The sequence below is a fragment of the Passer domesticus genome, chromosome 23, assembly GCF_036417665.1.
Source record: "Passer domesticus isolate bPasDom1 chromosome 23, bPasDom1.hap1, whole genome shotgun sequence".
NCBI classification, from domain to species: Eukaryota; Metazoa; Chordata; class Aves; order Passeriformes; family Passeridae; genus Passer; species Passer domesticus.
The window spans coordinates 6,715,429-6,739,396 of NC_087496.1; the positions used below are offsets into that span (position 1 = coordinate 6,715,429).

Consider the following 23,968-nt stretch of genomic DNA (forward strand, 5'->3'; position numbering starts at 1 on the left):
GAAATGTGTGGTTCCTCAGGCTCTTGGGCAGCTTTGTCTGCCCTGGGTTGTTCTTTCATTATGAAGAGCAGAAATAGTTCAGGTTGGTGTGAAGAGCTGTTCTCAGAGTGCTGAGGTTCTGCAGGTCATGAGCACAGCCCCCAAATCCCATCTCCTGCAGGTCAGAGGAGCCTCAGGGCTCACTCAGGGCCAGGCTGGGCAGCACGCAGTGCCCCGGGCAGGGGTGGCAGCACTGGAAGCTCTGGAGTTGTCCCCAAGCTGGGCAGGAGAGAGAGAACAGCCCCTGGGGGCTGGGGGGTCCCAGCTGTGCTGCAGATGTTGGACCCTGGCTGGGCTGGCAGTTGTCACCTCTTGAGGGTGGTCACCTCCCTCAGGCTTGTGAAAATGTCTGTGACAGAATTCCTGTCTTCTGTGTCCCCCTTTCTCCAGCATCCCAGGGATCTCAGGACTGGCAGGAGCACAAAAAATGGGATTGCTGCTAAATTGTCAGGGACTTGGGGTGCTAAAACCAAATCCTGCAGCTGGGGGAGGTTTCCTTGCTGCTCCTGCAGCTGAGCCCTGAACCAAGCCAGGGCAAGCCAAAAAAAGTTAATTTGGACCTAAAGGAAGCAGGGTGGGCGAGCTGAGCCCGGTCCTCCTTACTCCTGCTCAGGAAATGCTGGCTCTGCTCTCCCAGAGGGATCTGCTCCCTGGCTAAGGCAGCCCGGCCTGTGTTTCCGTGCCTCTGAACCCTGTCCTTGTGGTGCTTCTCCCCAGGAAAATGCCAGCAGAGGAGCAAGGCGCCGCGCAGGACAGGAAGAGCCCCGCGGCAGAAGTGAAGACGGTGCCCAACGAAGCCACACAAACAAACGAGGGCGAGAGCAAAGCATGATCAGCACGGCAGAGGGGACGGCGGAAACCTCCACCCGAGCATTGAAATCACAACCCACACACCCATCTCATTCCTCTAGTGTCTGTTGCCTTTTTTTAAAAGAGAAAGACAAACCAACCAACCAGAAAAATGCATAAATGGGGGGAGGGAGGGAATGTCTCCTTTTTCTTTTTTTTTTTTCCTCTTACTTTCTTTTTTTTTCTCTTATTTTCTTTTTTTTTTAATTTTAATTTCCATTTTTTGCTTTCTTTGAGATTTCTAGAAAGGTTCTATTCGTTGTGCACTTGCTTTTAAAAAGTAAACCATGTTAAAAACAGGGTTAAACCCGTCACCAAATCAGGGCTCAGCTGGCCCTGTGTATATTCAAAAAAGCAAACATTGCAGTGCTGGTTGCAATGTGGTTGGGAAGCTCAAAATCAAGTAGTCCTAGATGCAAAAAAAACCACAAAAAAGACAAAAAAAAAAGAAAAGAGACCCTGTTGTTTCCTTTGTTAGTATAGCAGAGATAGCCACTGTGCTGCTGGGCACAGCTGGTGCTTAAAGAACAAAGTCCACAATTTATTTTTATACTTTTCAGTCGAGTTTGAAATATGTAAAGCCTCATAAATAAGTTATAATTTCTGTTCACCTTGTATCTGGTCAGTATGCAAAGTGTCTCGAGCTCTTTGTGACTGAATCCTGCTCGCCACGTTAGACCTTTATTTGGGGTTTATTATTATTGTCTATTTTTTAGGAAGAATGCCAAAATTGCAGCTTTGGGGGATGTATTTCAATTTGCAGTATTCAGACTCTACATTTCTTTTTTCCAATTTTACGTTCCATTTTAATTTTTTTTTTTTTTGTTTTTGTTTTGGCCAACTTCGGTTCTTTCCAGTGTTTACAATTGACAGATATTTTTTTAACTTCTGTTGTGTTGAAATGGATGTGTAAAATAGCTGCCTTTTTTTTTTTCCTTTTTTTTTTTTTTTGGTTTTTCAGTCAATCCAGTCCTGTAGACACTAGGGTAGCAGCATGCTTGCTTTGCAAAGGGAGACATTTTCAACCATGGATGTTTACAGTAGTCGTTTCCCCTTTTCTCTTTTCTTAATTATTGTTATTATTATTATTATTGTTATTATTATTATTATTATTTCTTACTGGAGTAAGAAGAAAAGCGATGCTGGGGTTTGGTTTGGGGTTTTTTTTGGGGGGGTGGGTGTGTTCAAACCACTTGCCACCAGTCAAGGGCTTTAGCCAGCAATCCCCAAACCTGCTTGGGGTCAGGGAGTTGCTGGAGAAAATCCTTCTGTGCTTAAAATTTCGTTTGAAGTCCCTCGCTGGACCTGGGCCTGACTGCATAAGAGAAATATCATCTCTGCTTTTTTAGGACATTCTCCCCTTTCCTTCACGGAGCCCTCCCGCAGCTCTGGGGGGCACAAGGGAGGTTGGACAGTTTGGGCTGGTCTGGGCTCAGGTGTGTGACCAAATCCATCCCTCCTGATTGGGGCAGAGAGTTCCAGTTGCAGAAAAATCCCAATTTCAGCAAATTCCGATTTCAGTAAATTCCAATTTCAGCAAATTCCAGTTTTGGAAAATATCAATTTCAGAAAATATCCATTTCAGAAAATAGCAATTTCGGTAAATAGCAATTTCAGAAAATCCCAATTTCAGTAAAATCCCAATTTCAGTAAACACCAATTTCAGTAAATTCCTATTTCAGTAAACATCAATTTCAGTAAAAACCAATTGCAGAAAGTCCCAGTTTCAGAAAATCCCAATTTCAGTAAACACCAATTTCAGTAAATCCCAATTTCAGTAAACACCAATTTCAGTAAATTCCTATTTCAGTAAACACCAATTTCAGAAAGTCACAATTTCAGAAAATCCCAGTTTCAGAAAATCCCAATTTCAGTAAACACCAGTTTCAGAAAATCACAATTTCAGAAAATACCATGTCCTCTGACCCTAAAAGTAAAACCCAAAAGCAAAGATTTTTTTTTCCCCACAGGTGCTGGGCAGACCCCAGACCCTTCCTGCAGGTCCAGCTCCAGCAGGACCAGCCCTGGAATCAGGAGCAGGAATTCTGTGCCAGGGCCAGCCCTGGGCAAGGTTGAGGCAGCACCCTAAAAATTAAATTATGGATGGGGGAGCTGATCAGTGGGATTTGTTACCAGGAATCGTGGAGCACACTGAGATTTGGGGGCTGATCAGTGGGATTTGTTACCAGGAATCGTGGAGCACACTGAGATTTGGGATGGGGAGCTCATCAGTGGGATTTGTTATCAGGAATTGTGGAGCACACTGAGATTTGGGATGGGGAGCTGATCAGTGGGATTTGTTACCAGGAATCGTGGAGCACACTGAGATTTGGGGGTGAAAAGGAGCTTTGAGCAGAAGGAAGGCAGAGAGTGTAGGGAGAGACCAGCCCATTGTATAGAGATGTTCCTCCTGTTGGGGTTTTGGATATTATTTCCTCCTTTTTTTTTAATTTTTATTTTATTTTCCCTTTTATTTTCTTTTTTTTTTTTAAATTCTACTTTAGATCTGCAAGCTTGTGCACTGTGGGTGCGTGACTATTTTAGTGTGAACCGTGTTTTTTGTCATAGTATTGAAATAATAAAAGCTTCAACATAGTTTGGATGTGGAAGGTGTAGCGCTAGTTCAGATTTGAGAAACAAAAATAAAAAATACCAACATTCAGGAATTAATTTAAAACAAAGAGAGAAAGAGAACAACTCTTAGAAAGAGCAGAAGCCTTGAAAGGAGAGAAGCGAGCCGAGGTGACTCCAGGAGGAGGAGGAGGAGGGGTGTGGAGGCTGTGTCCGTGTGTTTTTTGGGAACATGCACTCTGTTCCAGCGGCATCCCACCATCCCAGCTGTGAGAAACAATGCTCTTGTCTTTGCTAACTGTGGGGTTTCTTGGTTTTGTTTTGCTCAGCTCCTGGGGGGCACGGGGAGGGTGCAGCCCGAGGCTGCCCCCCGCTCCTGGCTGGATTTTGGGCAGGATGGGGCCTCGTCCCCAAAGCCAGCCCCGGTGTCACCCTCACAGCAGTGTCCCTGACCTCTGGGGACCTTGGTCACGAGGATTCCTTTCTTTTCCTCAAAGAAATGAGTCCATAAACCAGTTGGGCAGCAGCGGTGCCTCCATCCCCGGGGGTGAGCACAGTTTGTCCCTTTTTGTGCCCAGTTTTGGCTGGTTTTGTCACCTGTGTGTGCTGTGACCCACAAAGCTCAGCAGCTGGTGGGAACCACAGCACCACCCCAAAAACCTGCCCAGGGACCTCCACCAGCACCTGCCAGGGGCTCTGGGGGAGATCCCCACCTGGACTGGAGGGTTTGTCTCCCAAAAGGGGACGAGCTCAGAGCCCAGCCCAGCACCCGTGACAGTCTGGGGTGGCACTGGCTGGGATTTCAGGTCCCTTCCATCCCAGAGCTCTGGTTTGGGGTGGATGGAGCGAGCTCAGGAGGGAGCAGCTCCTTCCAGTGACCGCCCCCACACCGTGCTGGGCTCAGCAGCAAAGAATTCCAGATTTCATTTCCAGCTGCCCCGGTCCAGCCAGCTGCAGCCTCACAGCTGGGACCTGTCCCCTCAGGGGACACCAGCCTGAGCGTGGTGGCACTGCCGTGGCTGCTCCGGGCTTGGTGGCACTGCTGTGGCTCTGTGTGTCCATCCCCAGGGTTGGTGACACTGCTGTGGCTCTGTGTGTCCATCCCTGGGGTTGGTGGCACTGCCATGGCTGCTCCAGGCTTGGTGGCACTGCCATGGCTCTGTGTGTCCATCCCCAGGCTTGGTGGCACTGCCATGGCTCTGTGTGTCCATCCCCAGGCTTGGTGGCACTGCCATGGCTGCTCCAGGGTTGGTGACACTGCCGTGGCTCTGTGTGTCCATCCCAGGGTTGGTGACACTGCCATGGCTCCGTGTCCCTCCCGGGGCTGGTGACACTGCTGTGACTGCTCCATGTGTCCATGGCTCTGTGTGTCCATCCCTGTGGTTGGTGACACTGCCATGGCTTCTCCAGGGCTGGTGGCACTGCCATGGCTCTGTGTGCCCATCCCCAGGCTTGGTGGCCCTGCCATGGCTCTGTGTGTCCATCCCTGTGGTTGGTGGCCCTGCCATGGCTCCATGTCCATCCCAGGCTTGGTGGCCCTGCCGTGGCTCTGTGACCCTCCCGGGGCTGGTGACACTGCTGTGACTGCTCCATGTGTCCATGGCTCTGTGTGTCCATCCCTGTGGTTGGTGGCACTGCCATGGCTTCTCCAGGGCTGGTGGCACTGCCATGGCTCCATGTCCCTCCCGGGCTGGTGGCACTGCCATGGCTCTGTGTCCCTCCCAGGCTTGGTGGCCCTGCCATGGCTCCGTGTCCCTCCAGGGCTGGTGGCCCTGCCATGGCTCCGTGTCCCTCCCAGGCTTGGTGGCCCTGCCATGGCTCCGTGTCCCTCCCAGGCTTGGTGGCACTGCCATGGCTGCCCCCTGCCTGTCCCCAGTGCCGCAGGAGCGGTGCCATCTCGTGCTGCACCATTCGTGCCGGTGACAATAGTGCGTCCCGCCCGTCAGCTTCCAGAGTGGCGTTTTCTTTCACCCTTCCCCAGGAGCCTTCAGGGCCCGCGTCCTTCACCACCAGGCTGTTCTGATCGTTGTTCTCAGCCCCTCCATGGCCATCCTTCCCCAGCATTCCCTACTTTTGGGGGCCTTCTATCTTGTTAAAAAACGGAAAAAAAAAATCAAAAAATCTTTTTACCGAGTGAAACATCGACTCCACCTTTATCCCCATTCTCACTGGTGTAAATACTGATACTAACTGAGGATTTTGACTTTGCATTCTGTCAGAATACTGTGTTCAAATAAAAACTACAAAAAAAAAAAAAAAAAAAAAGCCGATGCCTGCAGTCTGCCCTTCTTTAGCTGCCTTGTACCCCTTGCAAGTTTATTTCTTTGTCCCTCTACATTTATTTTCTTCTTTCCTGGAGATAGCAAACACAGAAATGCAGTTTTACAGCTGCTAGGAAGCTTTTTCCCCCCAAAAAAGGTATTTTTCTGGTGCCTGGCTGTGGACGGGGTGACTGAGTGTTGGGTGTAAGAGGTGACCTCTGCCCAGCCTGAATTGGGAGCCCAAACTTCATGAGATTTAAATGTCATTAATTTGTTCAATTAATTCATTTTAAAGTCTTGACCTTTTTTTTCTAAATCCCAGCTAAAAATTGCCCAAATGCCCAACTTTAATTTTTTTTTTTACTCTGGGGATTATGGGGAGGGAAGGGTTGTTTTACCTTCACCAGTTTGGGCAAAATAAAGTTGATTCTCACATGGAAATTCCCATTCAGCTGCAAAAAAGCTCTTTAAGTCCCTCCCTGATGTAAAAAACACCCACAGCTCCCAGTGGGGAGGCAGCAATGGGCCCAGTTGGGGTTGGAGGGGAGGCAGTGGGGTCGCCCCTGGACATTTGGGGTTGTCCTGGGTTCAGAGACCCCTCAGTGCCCCCGGTCCCTGTGCGTGTGCCAGCCGGGTGGGAGCTGTGCCCTGCCTGTGCCCGGCTCCCTCTGCACCTCTCCCCTTCTCCCAGAGAAGTGAAAAGGGATTCTCCTGCCCTGGGGCTGGGGCCGTGCTCGGTGGCAAAACCACTGAGAGATCCCTTGTTAGAGCTTTGTGTTTCCTCAGCCGTTTTCTCAACCCTCAGACCTTTTCGTTTCCATTTAATTGTAATTTTCCCTCGTCTCTCCCTCTGTTAAGGCCATGGCACCCGACTGGCAGTGTCACCTTGGCTCAGTGTGGCTCCTTTTCCCCCGGGCTGAATTTGGGGTAAGTCTGAGCGGGGCTGGGGGGCTGGAGGGAGATTTTTGTGCTGCCCCTTTCTAGAAATCATCAATATCTGGCCTTTTATCAGATTTCAGTATCTGAATATCGTGCATGAGGTTCAGAGCATCGTTTTAAGTGCTTTTTGAAACATTCAGAGACTAAAGGTGCCTCTCCCCCCTGCACATTCGCTGCCCTGTGTGGCTTTATTCCCCAGATTTTGGAGGATACCAAATAAACCCCAAATTCCCGAGCTTCCCACCACCCCAGCTATGGCCTCGTGGGTGTTTTTAATTGGACACTGGGCTGGGAACAGCTTCATTAGAGAGAAAATAAAACCCTTTGGGATGAAGGGTGGTGCAGGTAGAGCTGATGGCAGTGAGGGGAGGGATGGGAACTGTTTGGGTTTGGGGCAGGAGGGGGGAAAGGGGTATCCTGGCTGTTCCTGCAAGGAAAAGGGGTATCCTGGCTGTTCCTACAAGGAAAAGGGATGTGCTGGCTGTTCCTGCAAGGAAAAGGGATGTGCTGGCTGTTCCTACAAGGAAAAGGGGTATCCTGGCTGTTCCTACAAGGAAAAGGGGTATCCTGGCTGTTCCTGCAAGGAAAAGGGATGTGCTGGCTGTTCCTACAAGGAAAAGGGATGTGCTGGCTGTTCCTACAAGGAAAAGGGGTTTCCTGGCTGTTCCTACAGGGCAAAGGGGTATCCTGGCTGTTCCTACAAGGAAAAGGGATGTGCTGGCTGTTCCTACAAGGAAAAGGGATGTGCTGGCTGTTCCCACAAGGGATGTGCTGGCTGTTCCTACAAGGAAAAGGGGTTTCCTGGCTGTTCCTACAGGGCAAAGGGGTATCCTGGCTGTTCCTGCAAGGAAAAGGGATGTGCTGGCTGTTCCTACAAGGAAAAGGGATAACCTGGCTGTTCCTACAAGGAAAAGGGGTTTCCTGGCTGTTCCTACAGGGCAAAGGGGTATCCTGGCTGTTCCCACAGCCAAGGGCTGGCAGGGATGGGGACTCTGGCTGCCTGCAGAGCTCAGCACCTCTCTGGCACTCGGGATCCCGCCTCCAGCTGCTGAGGATGGATGGGAAGCGGGGCAGTGGCTGCGGCCGGGCTGTCCCTGTGCTGCCGCTCCCTGTCCCTGTCCCTGCCCGGAATGTGCCAGCCCGGGGTGGGGATGGACCGGGAATGCCAATCCCGGGCTGAGGATGGGTCGGGAATGCCAATCCCGGGCTGGGGATGGGTCAGGAATGCCAATCCCGGGTTGAAGATGTGCCGGGAATGCCAATCCCGGGTTGAAGATGTGCCGGGAATGCCAATCCCGGGCTGAGGATGTACTGGGAATGCCAGTCCCGTCAAGCGCGGCTCCGCGGTGCTCGGGCTCCCTGCGGTGGCCGACAGCTTCCATGGCAGAGAGCCGGGAAGCCTTTCAGGGAGATCGGAACGGGAAAATGATCCCAGGCTGGCACTAAAATGGGCACGAGCTTGAGGCTGGGCAGCGGCAGGAATGTTTCATGGCAAGCTTTAACCATCGGCAGGGGCTGCCCGGGGGTTGGGTGCCCATCCCGGCGGGGCCTGGACGTGTCACCCGAGCTCTGGGCTGGGGACAGGGTGGGCACGGGTCCCGGGGAGGGCTCGGGGCTGCCGGGGCTCCTTCCCAGCCGGGACAGCCCCGGCATCCCGAGCCAAATTACCGGCTCATTTGCATAGCCCCGCCCCTTTAATTTGAATAGCGGTACCGCCTCTTGTTTGCATAACCCCGCCCCTCATTTGCATCGCCACGCCCACCCGCGCGAGCGCGTCAGGCGCGTTCCCCCGGCAACGGCGCCGCGGGTTCGAGCCCGGCCCCGGCGCTGTCCCCTCGGTGTCCCCTCGCTGTCCCCGCGCTGTCCCCCCGGTGTCCCCTCGCTGTCCCCCCGGTGTCCCCCGGCCATGCTGCGCGACGAGGACACCGAGGCGGATTTCCAGCGCTTCCTGCGCCGCGTGGACGATGTCAGTGAGTGCCGGAGGGGCCCGGGGACAGCGCGGGGACAGCGGGGAAGGGCAGGGCCGGGGCCGGTGGGGAAAATCGCCGCTGTGCCCCTCCCCGGCTCGGTTTATTCCGTGTTTCCCTGCCCTCTCTGCTCTGGGAGGTTTTGCGGGGCTCTCTCTTTTATTGGGGATGCTGGAGCCGCTCGCCTCTGTGAATTTCGTTAATGTTGGCAGAAACCGCAGGTGGCTCCTGAAAGTGCCGGGAAATCCACCCTGGGGACGTTTCTGTTTATCCCAAGTGCCCAAGGCCCCGCTGGAGCATCCTGGTCTATGGGAGGGGTCCCTGCCCGTGGGTTTAAGGTCTTTTCCACCCCAAACCAGTCTGGGATTCTGTGGATTTATGGTAAAAGCCATCCTGGTCAGCGCTGCCTTCAAAGCAGGTGCCACCTGGACTCCTGCTGCTTCCACCTTTGAAGTCCTGTGTGTATATATATTTTATTTGGGTGTTTTCTATGACTTTTTAGCCAATTTGCTGCAAGGCCTGAAGTCCCCGGACTCGGCTGTGCAGGAAAAAGCCATTGCTGAGACAGAGAAAAGGCTCCGAGAGCAAGGGGCCAGCAGGGAGGAGGAGGAGGAGAGCAGGACCACGGTGAACAGGACACTCATCAACACCTCTGTAAGGGCTTTTCCCTGGGAAATTAAAGCTGGGCTCAGTCCAGGTCTTCCCTCGATAAAAACACAAATGGAAACATTCCAGGAACGCCAGAATTGATGAGATCCTTGCCTGCTTTGTTTAAATATCAAACAAAAAATATCAAGCTGCTCCTGCTGTGTGTCAGGCTGGGAATTTGGGATGCACCAGACATTCCTGATGCTCGCTGTGGCTTTTCCCAAGCCATTTGTGCTGTTTCTGTTTTTCCAGGGCACGCCGAGGGTGCAGGCAGCAGATGCAGGTAGGACACTGCTCCTCTCACTCTGCCACAGCCCCAAAACCAGTTCCAGCAGGGATGGAGCTCATCAGGAGCTGACTCCACCCCTGCCAAAGTCCAAGCTGGCTTTTCCTGGTGTCTGAACCAAAATTCAGCCAGGTCTAGGACCACACTCAAGCTCTCAGCAGCCTGGCTGTGTTTCTCACAGGTGGGAGCCTTGTTCTCTTCTGGCTCCTCATCTTTTTACAGTTTTTATTGTGGGTTTCAGAGCACACCTGTTTGTTTGGAGAGGAGCAAGGCAGGTGTGCAGATCCTCAGGGGTGTCACATCCTTGTCTGTGACAGCTCGTCAGCCACTTCCACTTTAATTACTGAAATGCCCCCTTAGTATTGGCTTTTATTAAGAAATGACTCAGAAGCACCCTGGGCATTATTGTTCCTTCTCTGTTTAATGAAGTTTGCTCTTTTTTCCCCTCCCTGAAACGCCACCACCTCTCCTGGTGGAAGATGGTTTCCTGGCAGCTTTGGAGCAGGATGCCAAGGAACGAGCCCAGCGCAGGAGGAGGAACGAGCAGCTGGCAAACGGTGACTGCTGAGGGCTCTGCAGGCTCTGCCTCCAGAAATCACCCGCCAGGGGCTGAGGGAGGCACAGCTGGGCTTGTCCTGTCCCCAGCCCTGGGACAGCCTCAGGGCTCCTGGTTCTCTGCATGATCAACTGGTGGTGGGGCTGGTTTGGGGTGCAGGGAGGGAGGGGAGCACTCGGGTTTGCCTCTGGAAGGGGAATGGTTGCAGGGAAATAATGGAAATAATGGAAATAATGGAAATGAAATCATGGAAATCGTGGAAATAATGGAAATTAAATAATGGAAATAATGGAAATGAAATCATGGAAATCATGGAAATAATGGAAATTAAATAATGGAAATCATGGAAATAATGGAAATAATGGAAATGAAATCATTAAAATAATGGAAATGAAATCATGGAAATCATGGAAATAATGGAAATTAAATCATGGAAATAATGGAAATAATGGAAATTAAATAATGGAAATAATGGAAATAATGGAAATGAAATCATGAAAATAATGGAAATGAAATCATGGAAATCATGGAAATAATAGAAATTAAATCATGGAAATAATGGAAATTAAATCATGGAAATAATGGAAATAATGGAAATTAAATCATGGAAATCATGGAAATAATGGAAATGAAATCATGGAAATAATGGAAATGAAATCATGGAAATAATGGAAATAAAGGAAATAATGGCTGGGCTGGAACCCTGGGGCTGTTCCAGCAGGGCAGCGTGGCCCCTGCCTGCTCAGTCCCATTGGGGGAATTAAATGAATTAAATATTAATTAATTAAATGCATTCAATGCTGATGGACATTGCTGCTGTTCTCAATGCTTTCTGCCGCTCTGCAGCCCTGAAGGAGCAGGGCAACGAAGCCTTCAGGGCAGGAGACTTTGCCCTGGCCATCCAGAGGTACTCGGAGGGGCTGCAGAAGCTGAGGGACAAGCAGGAGCTCTACACAAACAGGGCCCAGGTCAGTGCAGGGAAGGAGCCTCCTCGGGCTGGTTTTTGTGTGGCTGTGCAGGGTAAAAGGCCAAGGCATTGTCCTGTTACACCCCTTGCATGTGGAGCATCCCTGCTCCTGCACAGCAAGTGGGGAAAATCCTTCCAGTTCCCAGTTTAATTCAAATGTTTTATTGTTAATAAAATATCAAATATTTTATTATTAATGCTTTCCCAGGAATCACTTCTGTAACTGCAGAGTGAAATATTTGCTTTGCAGTCTCTGTTTGCCTTGCATGCTCCGTGTTTTTGTATGTCTATAATTCTGTTCCATTGATTCTAAATTAGAAAATCCAGGGAGATGGCAGACAAGCTAAGCATGGAAATTACCCTGCAAAATCAATGGCCAGGCCAATCAGCAGCCTAATTTTATTCTTTTTAATTAGCCAGTGTTTGTGCAGCAGCGAGCAGAAGTTGTTTAAAGGATTCTAATTCTTCTGCCCGGACTATTTTTTGGTTTATTTCAGGCCTACCTGAAGCTCCATGAGTATGAGAAAGCCATCAGTGACTGTGAGTGGGCATTAAAGGTAATTCCAGAACTGCCAAGTGGGAAAGACCCCTAAAATCAGCATTATTTACAGAAATCCATATCTTTTACTGAAATGAACAGGAGAAATAATCACCTTTTGGAAACCCTGCTTTCCACCCTCACCTCAAGCCTTTCTTCAGTCCCTGGGGGCAGTAATTCAGCATAAAAACTTTATCCACCACTAATAAATGATATAAACACCCTCATCTTTGCTTTGGGCAGCTCTAATAATTAATCAGAATGCTGAAAAAAAAAATACTGAAAGGCTGCAATGTTCTAAAGACGTGACTGATAATAATTTCTGGTTTTCCTCAGTGCAACAAGAGGTGCCTTAAAGCCTATTTCCTGATGGGGAAGGCTCACCTGGCCCTGCAGCACTTCTCTGAGGTGAGCTGGCTGAACCTGTGCTTTGTTCTGCTTTGGGGGGTGACAGGGGGACAGTTTCCCTGCCTCAGGTTCTGCTTTCTCACCGGAGCTCTGATTTTTTGCTCCTTGGGTTTTACTGGAAAATTCGCTTTGACTTTGCAACAGCAAAAGCAGGGACTGAAAATATTTGACTTTTCTGGGAGTTTTGACATCTGCGTCTCCATAAATGTTACTTTTCACGTTTATTGAGGACTGTGGCCCCAGAAACCTTTGGGATATCACTGATATCACTGACTCCTATTTCCAGCTGCAGCTGAGAGCCCTTTTTTTGTCCCCCTGCAGTCCAGGCAGTGCTATGAGAAGATGCTGCAGATTGACCCCCAGAAGGAAAACCTGTTCAAAGGTAGGAAATAAATCCTTTCACCCTTTCTGTCCGAAGAGGGAGCAGAATTTCCCTGCCACTCGTGGCTCCTGTGACCTTGCAGACTGCATGAACGAGGCCAGGCTGGAGGAGAAGAGGCTGAGGGAGGAGCAGAGGGCAGAGAGGGAGCTGCAGGCTGGGAGCGTGGCTGCTGCATCCATCCAAAAATTGCTGCAGAGCATCAGCACCCCCGGGCACCCCCTCCCCTACTACACAGGGGCCATCAGGCTGCTGGCAGCAGCTCTCAACAGCTGTGAGTCTTTGCTGAAAAATGTTAATTTTGTTCATTTTGTTCATTGTTAATTTTGGGAGGGGTAACCCAGGCAGGGGAGCAGGTTTTAAAGGAGCACAGTAAGTGTTGCTGTATTTAAAACAATTTAAACCACAAAACTGCCAATGGTGGGTATTTCAGTTGTGGCCACACAGTTAGTGTTGCTGTATTTAAAACAATTTAAACCACAAAACTGCCAATGGTGGGTATTTCAGTTGTGGTCACACAGTTAGTGTTGCTGTATTTAAAACAATTTAAACCACAAAACTGCCAATGGTGGGTATTTCAGCATGGCCATGGGTGTTTACAGCACTTTTTAGAATCAGACTGATGCTGTAGCTGAGCTGCTCAGAGTTCCTGGGGAGTGGAGGTCTCATTTGTTTATAAATATTTGTAATTCTCTGTTAAAGGCCGTTGAGTTACAAAGCCAATTTTGTGTTTCAGCCTTCCTGAATAATCTTTCACTTGAAACCAACAGCAGCAGGCATGAATCAGAGCAATTCCCAGCTTCAGAACCACTCCTGCTTCATTCCTTCCCGAATTTTCCCCCCTTTCCAAGGATGTTTTTCCCCAGAGCTGCTGCTGCAGTGACCTTTTCTTTTAGCACTGGTCAGGAAGAGCAGCAGCCTGCCTGGCTGTCACACAGCTGAGCTGTCTCTGCCTCTTCCAGGCACCGGGCAAACGTTCTTCAGGACAAACAAAGGCTTCAGTGTGCTGAGGAGCGAGCCTGTCAGAGGGTGAGAGCTCTCCAGAGGGCCACTCCAGCCTGGGGAAATGCAATATTGTTTTCAAGAAACAGAATCGCCTCTTGAAACGCAGATGAACTGATCAGAGGAGGATGTAATGCCAGATTTTAGTGTCTGAATGGAGGGGCTTGTACCTGGCCCTGGCACACGCGGTGCTCCTGAGATGCAGGGAGGAGAATCTGTGGGTTGCTGTTTGTGTCTGCCCTTTCTGGGCAGTCATCCCATCCCCGGTGCTGAGAGCAGAAAAATTCTGAGTGGAAAAGAACATCTGAAGGCTCTGGCTGCACGCCCTGGAGCTGGGGTTGGGCACCAGGGGATATTTGGGAGTTCCTGGCACCTGCAGCACTGAGACTTTTGAGGGTTCATCCCTACTTTGGGCAGGGCTGCAGGCAGACCTGAGGGGTGACCCAAATTCCCATTCCCTGGGTGTTTCCCATGGTTTGATCCCTCCTCTGCTCTTTCTCAAGCTGACTTTTCTCATCCAGGGCCTTCTGTGCAGAGAGCAAAAGCCCTGCTGAGGTGGAGCTCTGCGTTTCCCTTCTCCTCCTGTGGCAAGCTGCCTGTGCTGGGAATGGTAAAGCCCTGCAATCCCCCTCGTCCTCGTTAATGGGAGATTAATTTGGCATTTCACCCCTCTCCCGGAGCACCTGCACCCATCCAGACGTGGTTGGAACCCAAGTTTTGCAGGTCAGAGGAGGTGACATCATTTTGGGAGGGTGAAATTCCCACTCTCTGAGCATTTCCCATCCACCCAAGGGGTGGGAAGTCAATTCCCTGCGATTTTTGCTGCTCTTAAGGTAATACCACTTGCACAATTTTCTCTGTTTTAAGCAGTTACACCTGCAAAAAGCAGAGTTTTACAGAAGAGAAGGCTGAATTATTGTAGAATTATCAAGCAATAGTGCTTGGGCAGGTACCTGCCTCTGTTTTTAGTGGGTGAGAAATGGGCTGGGGTGGGTGGTAAAGTGGAAATGCAGAATATTGTGTGGACTTGTGGGGTTCAGCTGTTTAAATAAAATATTAATTTTAATATTTCATTAAAATATTAATGAAATATTAAAATATTTCAAATATAAAATATTTGAAAAAATAAAATAAATATTAAATAAATATTTATTAATAAATAAATTAAAGGAAGCCAGTGAGTGACATTGCAGTGAGATTTTCTCTCTCCTTCCAGAAGAAAATCAGCGTCTCCTGCTGGCCCAGCCCGAGGTGGGTGCCCAGCTGCCAGAGCTGCTCTCCTGTGGCACAGCCCAGATCCAGAGGGAGACCTTGGCACTGATCTCTCTCTACTCTGAGCACGAGCAGGGCCGGAGGCTGCTGGGCAGGCAGGACCTGAGCAGGTGAGCAGCACCAGGAAAATGTCCTGGAGGGCTCAGAGCTGCCCCAGCTGAGGGGAAAAGGAGACTCAGGGGTGCCCTCAGCACCCTGAAAGGTGCCCGTGCTCAGCTGGGCTCTGTCTCCAGGCACTGACACAACCAGAGCACACAGCCTCCAGCTGCACCAGGGGAAATACAGGCTGGATATCAGGAAAAGGTTTTTTCCAGAAAGGTGATGAAGTTCTGGAATGGCTGCCCAGGGAGGTGGTGCAGTCACCATCCCTGGGGGTGTTTAACAAAGCCTGGATGTGCCCTGGGTGCCAGGGCTGAGTTGAGGTGCTGGGGCTGGGTTGGACTTGATGAGCTTGGAGAGCTCTTCCAACCTGGTCATTCTGTGATTCTGTGAATTCTGGGAATTCTGTGAATTTTGGGAATTCCCAGGGACTGGGGAGGTGCTGCAGTCACCATCCCTGGGGGTGTTTAACAGCCTGGATGGGCACTGGGTGCCAGGGCTGAGTTGAGCTGTTGGGGCTGGGCTGGACTCGATGAGCTTGGAGAGCTCTTCCAACCTGGTCATTCTGGGAATTCTGTGAATTTTGTGGTTCTGGGAATTCTGGGAATCCTGGGAATTTTGGGAATTTCCAGAGGCCAGGGAGATGGTGTAGTCACCATCCCTGGGTGTGTTTAACAAAGCCTGGATGTGGCACTGGGTGCCAGGGTTGAGTTGAGCTGTTGGGGCTGAGTTGGACTCAGTGATCTTTAAATTCTCTTCCAACCTGGTGGTTCTATGAATCTGTGAATTCTGTGGTTCTGGGAATTCTGTGAATTTTGGGAATTTCCAGAGGCCAGGGAGATGGTGTAGTTACCATCCCTGGGTGTGTTTAACAAAGCCTGGATGGGCACTGGGTGCCAGGGTTGAGTTGAGCTGTTGGGGCTGGGTTGCACTCAGTGATCTTTAAATTCTCTTCCAACCTGGTGATTCTGGGAGTTCCTGAAGGGACACAGTGGCACTGAGGCTTCTGCCCCTTGGGGACAGGCCTGGGCTGGCAGAAGTGGAAGTTGGATGTGTGGGGTAGAGCTGCAGGAAGTTTTGATGTCTGAAACAAAGCAGGATTTAAATTAATTTAATAATTTGGAGTCCCCTGCTCTAAACCCGTGGAGCACTCAGGCAGAGCTCGCCCTGCTGCCTCTAAAATCTCCTGGGTTGCAGCTGAGAGTCTCTCCTCATTTAAAAATCAGGATTTGGGGTTGTTTAGTGTTGCCATGGCTCACTGAGTGGGGAAGGAAACCCCATGCCATTGCCTTTGTCCCTTATCCTCCCTCTGAGAAATGTCCATTTACTGGTTTGGGCAATAATGATGATCAGGAGGCATTGTCCATTTTCCTGGGGAGGAAAGGTGGAAGGAATGAGCCACATCTCAGAGAGTGCTTAAAAAGGGCAGATTTAACTGTGGCTTGAAATACCAACAACCTAAAAAAAATAGAATTTTGATGTATAATGATTAAACCAAGGCTGACACCAATTTTTGGTTGTTTTTTTTGTATTATTTTGACACCAGATGGCTGCAGATTTTGATGGCATTTGTCAAGTGCACTGATGCAAGGGCTGATACTGCCATGAACATCCTGTCTGACTTAACTGGGGAGGAAAGGTAATTTATTTAAATTCCTCTTTCATTTCTCTAAAGCTGTGCTCTGAGTTGTGTGAAATGAGCCAGGGACATTTGCTCTGAGCTTACTGAGGTTTTTCTACTGCTCTTCTCTTGCCTTCAGCTGTGGTTTGTGACTAAAACTTTGGTTTTTTATCCCCCAACAGGTTCCAAAGCCAGTGTAGGGCCACGTTTTCCACGGATGTTTTACCTTTATTCACCCAGTTGCTGGTAGGGAAGATCTGATTTTGTATTTCCAGTTTGTTTTTCTGTAGCATGTCCTGTGTCTGCCCTATGGGTGTAAGAGATTGAGTTTTGTCAGGAAAATGTTCTTTTTCTCCAATATTTTGTCCTACACATTCCTAGTTTAATATTCAGTATAAACTCTGGCCTTGATTGTGGATTTCCAGTGATAATTTCACCTTCAGCTTTGAGTTTTGCTCTTCTTGCTGTGACTTTAATCCCCTGTTCTGTCTTGGATGGTGATTTTTGCCTTCTGATCTGAGGGATCAGGGTGAGGAGATGACATTGGGTGCTGAGATAAAGAATCCCTTCCCTGAACATCCTTTATCCAACAGCAAATTTTAAATGTGCTGCTGCAGAAACCTGTCCTGAGGAAGGGGGCAGATGGTTCTGCTGGGCAGTAAAATACTCCCATTTCTCCAAATGAGCAGCAAGACAATAATTCCAGAACTCTCAATTGTTTGTGGCTCTTCTTGCTGGAATTCCAGCTGCAGCAGCTGCTCTGTGCCCCCAGGGAGTGACTGCAGGAAATGTTCACACTCAGGCATTAGGGGACACAAAATCCCCTTTGCCCAGGGCTCATAAAGCAGGAGATAAAGTGAAAATGAGGGAAACCTGCAAACCTTGGTGTTGTGTTTGCGGGGTCCCCCGTGGCAGGAAGGAATGATCAATCTGAGTCCGTGTTCTCAGAAGGCTGATTTATTATTTTATGATAATATATTATATTAAAGAACACTAAACTTAGCTCTACTAAAGATTACAGCAAGGATACAAACAGAATGCTAAAAAGATAATGAAAACTTTTGACTCTTTCCAGAGTTTGACCCTGCTTGGCCAATGAGTCAAAACAATTCACATGAAACCAATGAAACAATCCCCTGTGGGTAAACAATGTCCAACCACATTCCAAAGCAGCAAAACACAGGAGAAGCAAATCAGACAATTATTGTTTTCCTTTTTCTCTGAGGCTTCTCAGCTTCCCAGGAGCAGAATCCTGGGCAAAGGGATTTTTCCAGAAAATACGACTGTGACACCTTGGGCAGCTGGGGTTTGCCTGAGAGCTCCTGGAGTGCCAGAGGGGTGGCACACACACACACACACACACAGAGTGCTGTTTGCTGGTGCTTTTTTTGGGCTGATTTTCTGGGTTTTTTGGCTGATTTTCTGTTTTTTGGGCTGATTTTCTGGTTTTTTGGGCTGATTTTCTGGGTTTTTTGGGGCTGATTTTCTGGGGTTTTTTGGGCTGATTTTCTGGTTTTTGGGCTGATTTTCTGGGGTTTTTTGGGCTGATTTTCTGGGGTTTTTTTGGGCTGATTTTCTGGGTTTTTTGGGGCTGATTTTCTGGGGTTTTTTGGGCTGATTTTCTGGTTTTTTGGGCTGATTTTCTGGGGTTTTTTGGGCTGATTTTCTGGGTTTTTTGGGCTGATTTTCTGGTTTTTTTGGGCTGATTGTGCCTTGCCTTGCTGTGTTTGCAGGCGTGTGCCAGGCAGGTGCAGCAGGCAGCCCTGGCCCGTGCCGTGGCCGTGCTGGGCAGCCTCTGTGCAGATGTTGGGCTGCGGGCACAGCTGGCTCAGAGCAGGGAGTGCTGGCAGGCCTGCCTGGAGCTGCTGGTAAAGAACCTCCCTGTTTGTGTGCTCCCCTCACAGCCCCGAGCCCTTCCCTCCAGCTTTTGGGGGGAGGTCTCAGAGCTGCCCCCCTCAGCTGTGTCCCTTCAAAGTGGCCCCTTCCTGCTGGAACCTTCTGTGGCCTCAGGTCACATAAAATATTTTCTAGTGGGAAAGTTTAAAATTCTAGTTTAAAATCCCTCAGCACAGAAAGTTTGAAATTCTTGTTTAAGATTCTTCAGCACAGAAAATTTGAAATTCTAAAGTTCTTCAGCATAGAAAATTTGAAATTCTTGTTTAAAATTCCTCAGCACAGAAAATTTGAAACTCTAAATTAAAGTTCTTCAGCACAGAAAGTTTAAAATTCTAGTTTCAAATTCTTCAGCACAGAAAGTTTGAAATTCTTCAGCACAGAAAGCTGAAAATTCTAGGATTCTAACACCTCCCAGGTGAGGCTGTGCCGTGAGCACAGTCCCCAAAACCTGAAGGTTCATGGGGTGGGAAGGGGTCTTTGTGACATCCCAAACATGCCAAGTTTGGGGGGTGCAGCTCTGGGTCCCAAACACGTGGGTTTGTGTCACAGTGTCCTCAGCTCTGCTTCTCGCAGAACCTTTCCTCCCCTGGAGCTGCCCCAGGAGGCTGAGGCAGGGCTGTCCTGGCCCTGGAGCTGATTTTCCTGCCCTGCTCTGTCCCAGGATGGGTGTCCTGGTGCCAGCCCTGGGTACCAGCAGTGTGTGTTTGCAGTGCTGGGGCTGATGATGAACCTGCTGCTGGAGTCCAATGGCACCATCCAGGTAAGCAACAGCTGGGAATTAAAAATAAATAAATAAATAAATTGCAGTGTTGCAGGTTGTTTTTAAGGGTAGTTGATAATTGAAGTAGGCTGAAAAGTGAAAAAAGCTACAGAATTTTCTCCTCTGCCACCACCTCCAGTATATAAACAGCTATGAGGAAAAACCAGTGTAAAGTGCATAAATTATCTTTTCATAGTGGTGTAAATGTTTTGTTTGGACCCACTCTCCAATTGTTCTGAGGTCCTGGTTACCTTCCCAAAATATCCACAGCTCAGGGTCCCACAGGGAAGGCAGAATTCCCCTGGGTGCTGCAGAGCTGTCCCCTGATCTCCAGGGGATTCCTTTGGCCTTGGGCCCCTTTCTGCCCCAGCTGCAGCTCAGCTGAAACCCTGAGTTTCCCCTGACTTTTTCCTGAGATTTCACTGTCTTTTCCCCGTGTTGTTTTCCCTGTGTTTTTTTCCCTGATTTTTCCCTGAGTTTCCCCTGCATTTCCCCTGAGTATTCCCTGTGTTGTTTCCCCTGAGTTTCCCCTGTTTTCCCCATTTTCCCCCTGTGTTTTCCCCATTTTCCTCCTGAGTTTCCCCATTTTCCCCCTGAGTTTCGTTTTCCCCCTGAGTTTCCCCTTTGTTTTCCCCATTTTCCCCCAGTGTTTTCCCCATTTTCCCCCTGAGTTTCCCCTGTGTTTTCCCCATTTTCCCCCTGAGTTTCCCCTTTGTTTTCCCCATTTTCCCCCTGTGTTTTCCCCATTTTCCCCCTGAGTTTCCCCTGTGTTTTCCAGGACTTTGCTGTGCCCATCAGTGGCAGGTGCCTGGCTCTGCTCAGCCATCAGGACGGAAGGATTGTCACAGTAAGTCACCAACAAAAGCTGCATTTTCAGCTGCCTGGACCAATAAAAATTTGGTTTTGCTTCTCTCTCTCCTTTCCCCCTCATTTAGAGAGCCACAGGAGTGCTGAGCCGTGTCCTGCCAGCATCCCCCTCAGCCGTGGAGGAAGTGGTGAAAGGAGGAGTGGTGAAGAAAATGCTCAAATTCTTGAAAGTAAATCCAATTTTCTTCATTTCTGCCTGCCCTGAGCAAATCTAACTTCCCTTGGGTTTATCCTCCTTCCCCTGGAGGATGTGTCTGCATCTTTCTCCATTGTAACACTGCTCCCAGGTTTCATTTCAAATTATTTTAAAATTCTTCATTCTAATTCTTAATGCTTTTCTTTAATCTTTTTTGATTTTAATTTTTTTTCTTTAATTGTTCTCAATTTTTTTAGTTCTTAATTCTAATTCTTCTTTAATTTTTTCTTTTTTTTTCCATTTAATTTCTTCCTTTAATTCTTTCTTACACTAAAAAAAAAATTCTTAATTCTAATTCTTCTTTAATTTTATTTCTTCAGTTTTTGCTGTTTATCTGTGCCCAGCAGGTGTTTATGCAGATCAAGTTAGTCTAGAAAAAAATCTGTTGCACTGGGCTCTTATCAAGGGGGAGTTGATTTAAAAAGGATTGGCCTGCAGAGACCCAGGGAACATGGGTTCATTACTGGCAGGAATTAAATGAGATTTATGAGATTCTCAGCCTGTGAGATGAATGCCCTGTGAAGGTTTTCGTTTACCTGAGTGTGCCCTGGTGCCCAGGCTGCTCTGGGCACCGTGGCTGAGCTGTGTTTGCCCCCTGTGTTCAACCCCAGGCTGGGGGACAGCTCACATCCAGCTATGCCATAAAGACCCTCGCCATCTGCACCCGGAGCAGCAGCAGAGCCCAGCAAGAGCTGCTGGAGGGGGATAAAAGTAAGTGAAACTGGTCATTTCCTAGGAATAGAACCCGATTTCCTATTAATATAAACCCTGATTTCCCATTAATATAACCCCCGATTTCCTATGACTATAACCCCTGATTATCCTGTTAAAATAATCCCTGATTTCCTATGAATATAACCCGATTTCCTATTAATATAAACCCTGATTTCCTATTAAAATAACCCCTGATTTCCTATTAATATAAACCCTGATTTCCCATTAATATAACCCCAGATTTCCTATGATTATAACCCCTGATTTCCTATTAATATAAACCCTGATTTCCCATTAATATAACCCCCGATTTCCTATGACTATAACCCCTGATTTCCTATTAATACAACCCCTGATTATTCTATTAAAATAACACCTGGATGCACAGAAAGCTTTTTTTTTTATATTCCTTTTTCCAGCTGTTCTTTCCACAACAGCATCTCTGCTTTAAGGCAGTTAACGTGGCACCTTCAGCTCTCTGTGAGAGACACTCTGGGCAAGAGGAGCTGAGGCAGCTCCTGGCTGCCGAAAATGCCACAAAATCCCCTTGCAATTGCCACAAAATCCCATTGCAATTGCCACGAAATCCCCTTGCTCCCCAGATTTTCCAGAAAAACAGCACTAAAATCACTCCCTGCAGCCAGCAGGGAACAGCTCTGGCAGTGTCTAACAGAGATTTCCCTTCCTGCCAGGGTTCCAGGTGAGCTCTCTCTGAGAGACTCTGGGTAGGAGGAGCTGTGGCAGCTCCTGGCTGCTGAAACTGCCACGAAATCCCCTTGCAATTGCCAAGAAATCCCCTTGCTCCCCAGATTTTCCAGAAAAACAGCACCAAAATCACTCCCTGCAGCCAGCAGGGAGCAGCTGGAGAGCCCTGGCAGTGTCTAACAGAGATTTCCCTTCCTGCCAGGGCTCTAGGTGAGCTCTCTATGAGACACTCTGGGCAAGAGGAGCTGAGGCAACCCCAGGCTGCTAAAATTGCTATGAAATCCTCTTGCAATTGCCACGAAATCCCCTTGCTCCCCAGATTTTCCATGGGAAAAGCACCAAAATCACTCCCTGCAGCCAGCAGGGAACAGCTCTGGCAGTGTGTAACCGAGACTCCCCCTCCTGCCAGGGCTCCAGGTGAGCTCTCTGTGAGAGACTCTGGGCAAGAGGAGCTGAGGCAGCTCCTGGCTGCTGAAATTGCCACTAAATCACCATGAAATCCCCTGGCTCCCCAGCTTTTCCAGAAAAACAGTTCCAGAATCACTCCCTGCAGCCAGCAGGGAGCAGCTGGAGAGCCCTGGCAGTGTCTAACAGAGATTTCCCCTCCTGCCAGGGCTCCAGGTGAGCTCTCTATGAGACACTCTGGGCAAGAGGAGCTGAGGCAACCCCAGGCTGCTGAAATTGCCATGAAATCTCCTTGCAATTGCTATGAAATCCCCTTGCTCCCCAGCTTTTCCAGAAAAACAGCTCCAGAGTCACTCCCTGCAGCCAGCAGGGAGCAGCTGGAGAGCCCTGGCAGTGTCTAACCGAGATTCCGTCCCCTGCCAGGGCTCCAGGTGAGCTCTCTTTGAGAGAGACTCCGGGCAAGAGGAGCTGAGGCAGCTCCTGGCTGCTGAAATTGCCACTAAATCACCACAAAATCCCCTTGCTCCCCAGCTTTTCCAGGGCAACAGCTCCAGAGTCAGTCCCTGCAGCCAGCAGGGAGCAGCTGGAGAGCCCTGGCAGTGTCTAACCGAGATTCCCTCCCCTGCCAGGGTTCCAGGTGCTGCTGAGGCTGCTGCAGGCAGGCGATGAGCTGACTGTGGGCAATGCAGCTTTCTGCCTCAGCCAGTGCCTGCTGCTGCCCGGGGCTGCCTCGTCCCTGCTGGGCTCCAGCGTGGTGCAGCTGCTGCTCAGGCAGGCTGGGGGTGATGCTCTCAGGAGCTCCGTGCAGCACAACTCAGCCATTGCCCTGGGCAGGCTCTGCGTGGCTGAGCCAAGGTAGGCACCAAAATTCCCTTTTTTTATTCCCCTTTTCTGCCTGAGAAACCAACCAGGGTGAGCCAAATCTGGAGTTGTTAGGTTAATTTAACTCCATGAATTCTATTTCCTTCCTCCAGCCAGAATTCCCCCTTGTGATCTGTCCCCAAATCCTGCTTCAGGGCTCCTGGGGTGCCAGTTCTGTCCCCACATCTCTCAAGGACTTCACTGACCTGTGCTGGAAGGACAGAAGGGGTGTTAAAGTCTGTAGATCCCAAATGAGCGGTGCAAAAAATATCAGCCCTGAGATTTGTCTGAAACAGCAGAGATAGAAGAGAAACTCTTTTATTTTCTTAGTTTTGTTAATCTGAAATTAACCTATTTGTGATTGTTATTTATATGCCTTTCTGAGGGCAGTAATTATCTAGAAACTCTATTAAGAGTATCTGCATTAACTCTGTATTATTATTGTTATTGTTAATCTAGAAACTCTGTTTTATATTGAATACAGCATTAAACACCCCTGAAGTCTTGGGCAGAGCAGTGAGAGTTTAAAACTTTAATTTTTAGTCACCAGCTGTCCCCCTGTTGTCTCTGCAGGCACATCCATCAGCTGAGGAAGCTCAATGGCCTGGCCATCCTGAACTCCTCCATGAAACACGTGCACAGCAGCTGAACTCCTCAGAGTCCCCCACAAGTGCCCTTCCTCTCACTGCTCTTGAGTTTTCTTTGCTTTAATAAAATTAATTCAACTTTTCAGTGGCTTTTTGGAGTGGTTTTGGTCCCCCACAGAAGCCAGTGAAACGAAATCAGGAGGAAGGAGTTGATTTATTACCTCAGCTACCAACCAAATCACCCCCTTGCATTAGGCTGCCTTTGCTGCAATAACTGACATAAATTTAATTAATGGCCATAAATACAGCGTAGCTTTTTTTTTTTTTTGGTTGGTTTTGACCACAGGAAACAGAAGAATTTATTACATTCCTGTGAAGAACAAGCACAGTTCAGCCCAGCTTGAGTTTAAAATGGCTCTGCAGCTCCCCTCCTTGGCCCTGGGGGTGTCAGCTCTGTGGGGAGCCTTTGTCCCCTCAGAGCTGATAAATTATCCAGCAGCTTTTTCCAGAGAGAGAGAGAGAGCAGCTGAATCCCCCTGCAGAGGAGGGATATTCTGGGATGGAGAGTGTGTAAT

At 48.9% G+C, this 23,968-nt stretch overlaps 2 protein-coding genes across 9 annotated transcripts in view; both read left to right on the forward strand.

The window, feature by feature from the left end:
• The window catches only part of NCAM1 (neural cell adhesion molecule 1), an 89,739-nt gene extending 84,015 nt beyond the window's left edge, over positions 1–5,724 (forward strand). For 4 of the 6 annotated variants that reach the window (XM_064397729.1, XM_064397731.1, XM_064397730.1 and 1 more), the window contains one exon: positions 757–5,724. In XM_064397729.1, the coding sequence (XP_064253799.1) occupies positions 757–871 (115 nt within the window). In that variant the 3' untranslated portion in view covers positions 872–5,724. The remainder of the gene's footprint in view (positions 1–756) is intronic. The other 2 variants (XR_010350273.1, XR_010350274.1) reach the window with 2 other exon arrangements.
• A 2,726-nt stretch (positions 5,725–8,450) lies between these two features.
• Positions 8,451–23,538, forward strand: TTC12 (tetratricopeptide repeat domain 12). 3 transcript variants are annotated; one of them, XM_064397737.1, is made up of 21 exons: positions 8,451–8,629; positions 9,129–9,280; positions 9,527–9,557; positions 10,040–10,117; positions 10,963–11,084; positions 11,581–11,640; positions 11,958–12,029; positions 12,351–12,411; positions 12,494–12,682; positions 13,371–13,437; positions 13,932–14,020; positions 14,627–14,792; positions 16,328–16,420; positions 16,585–16,648; positions 18,136–18,270; positions 18,960–19,058; positions 19,837–19,905; positions 19,994–20,095; positions 20,733–20,832; positions 22,575–22,800; positions 23,380–23,538. In XM_064397737.1, exons 1-21 carry the CDS (start codon positions 8,566–8,568, stop codon positions 23,453–23,455), a joined length of 2,115 nt encoding a protein of 704 aa, XP_064253807.1. In that variant the 5' UTR covers positions 8,451–8,565; the 3' UTR covers positions 23,456–23,538. The 3 variants fall into 3 exon arrangements, with proteins under 3 accessions (XP_064253807.1, XP_064253809.1, XP_064253808.1); XM_064397739.1 differs by lacking the exon at positions 8,451–8,629 and adding an exon at positions 8,671–8,847; XM_064397738.1 differs by lacking the exon at positions 8,451–8,629 and adding an exon at positions 8,868–9,044.
• The last annotated feature ends 430 nt before the right edge of the window (positions 23,539–23,968 follow it).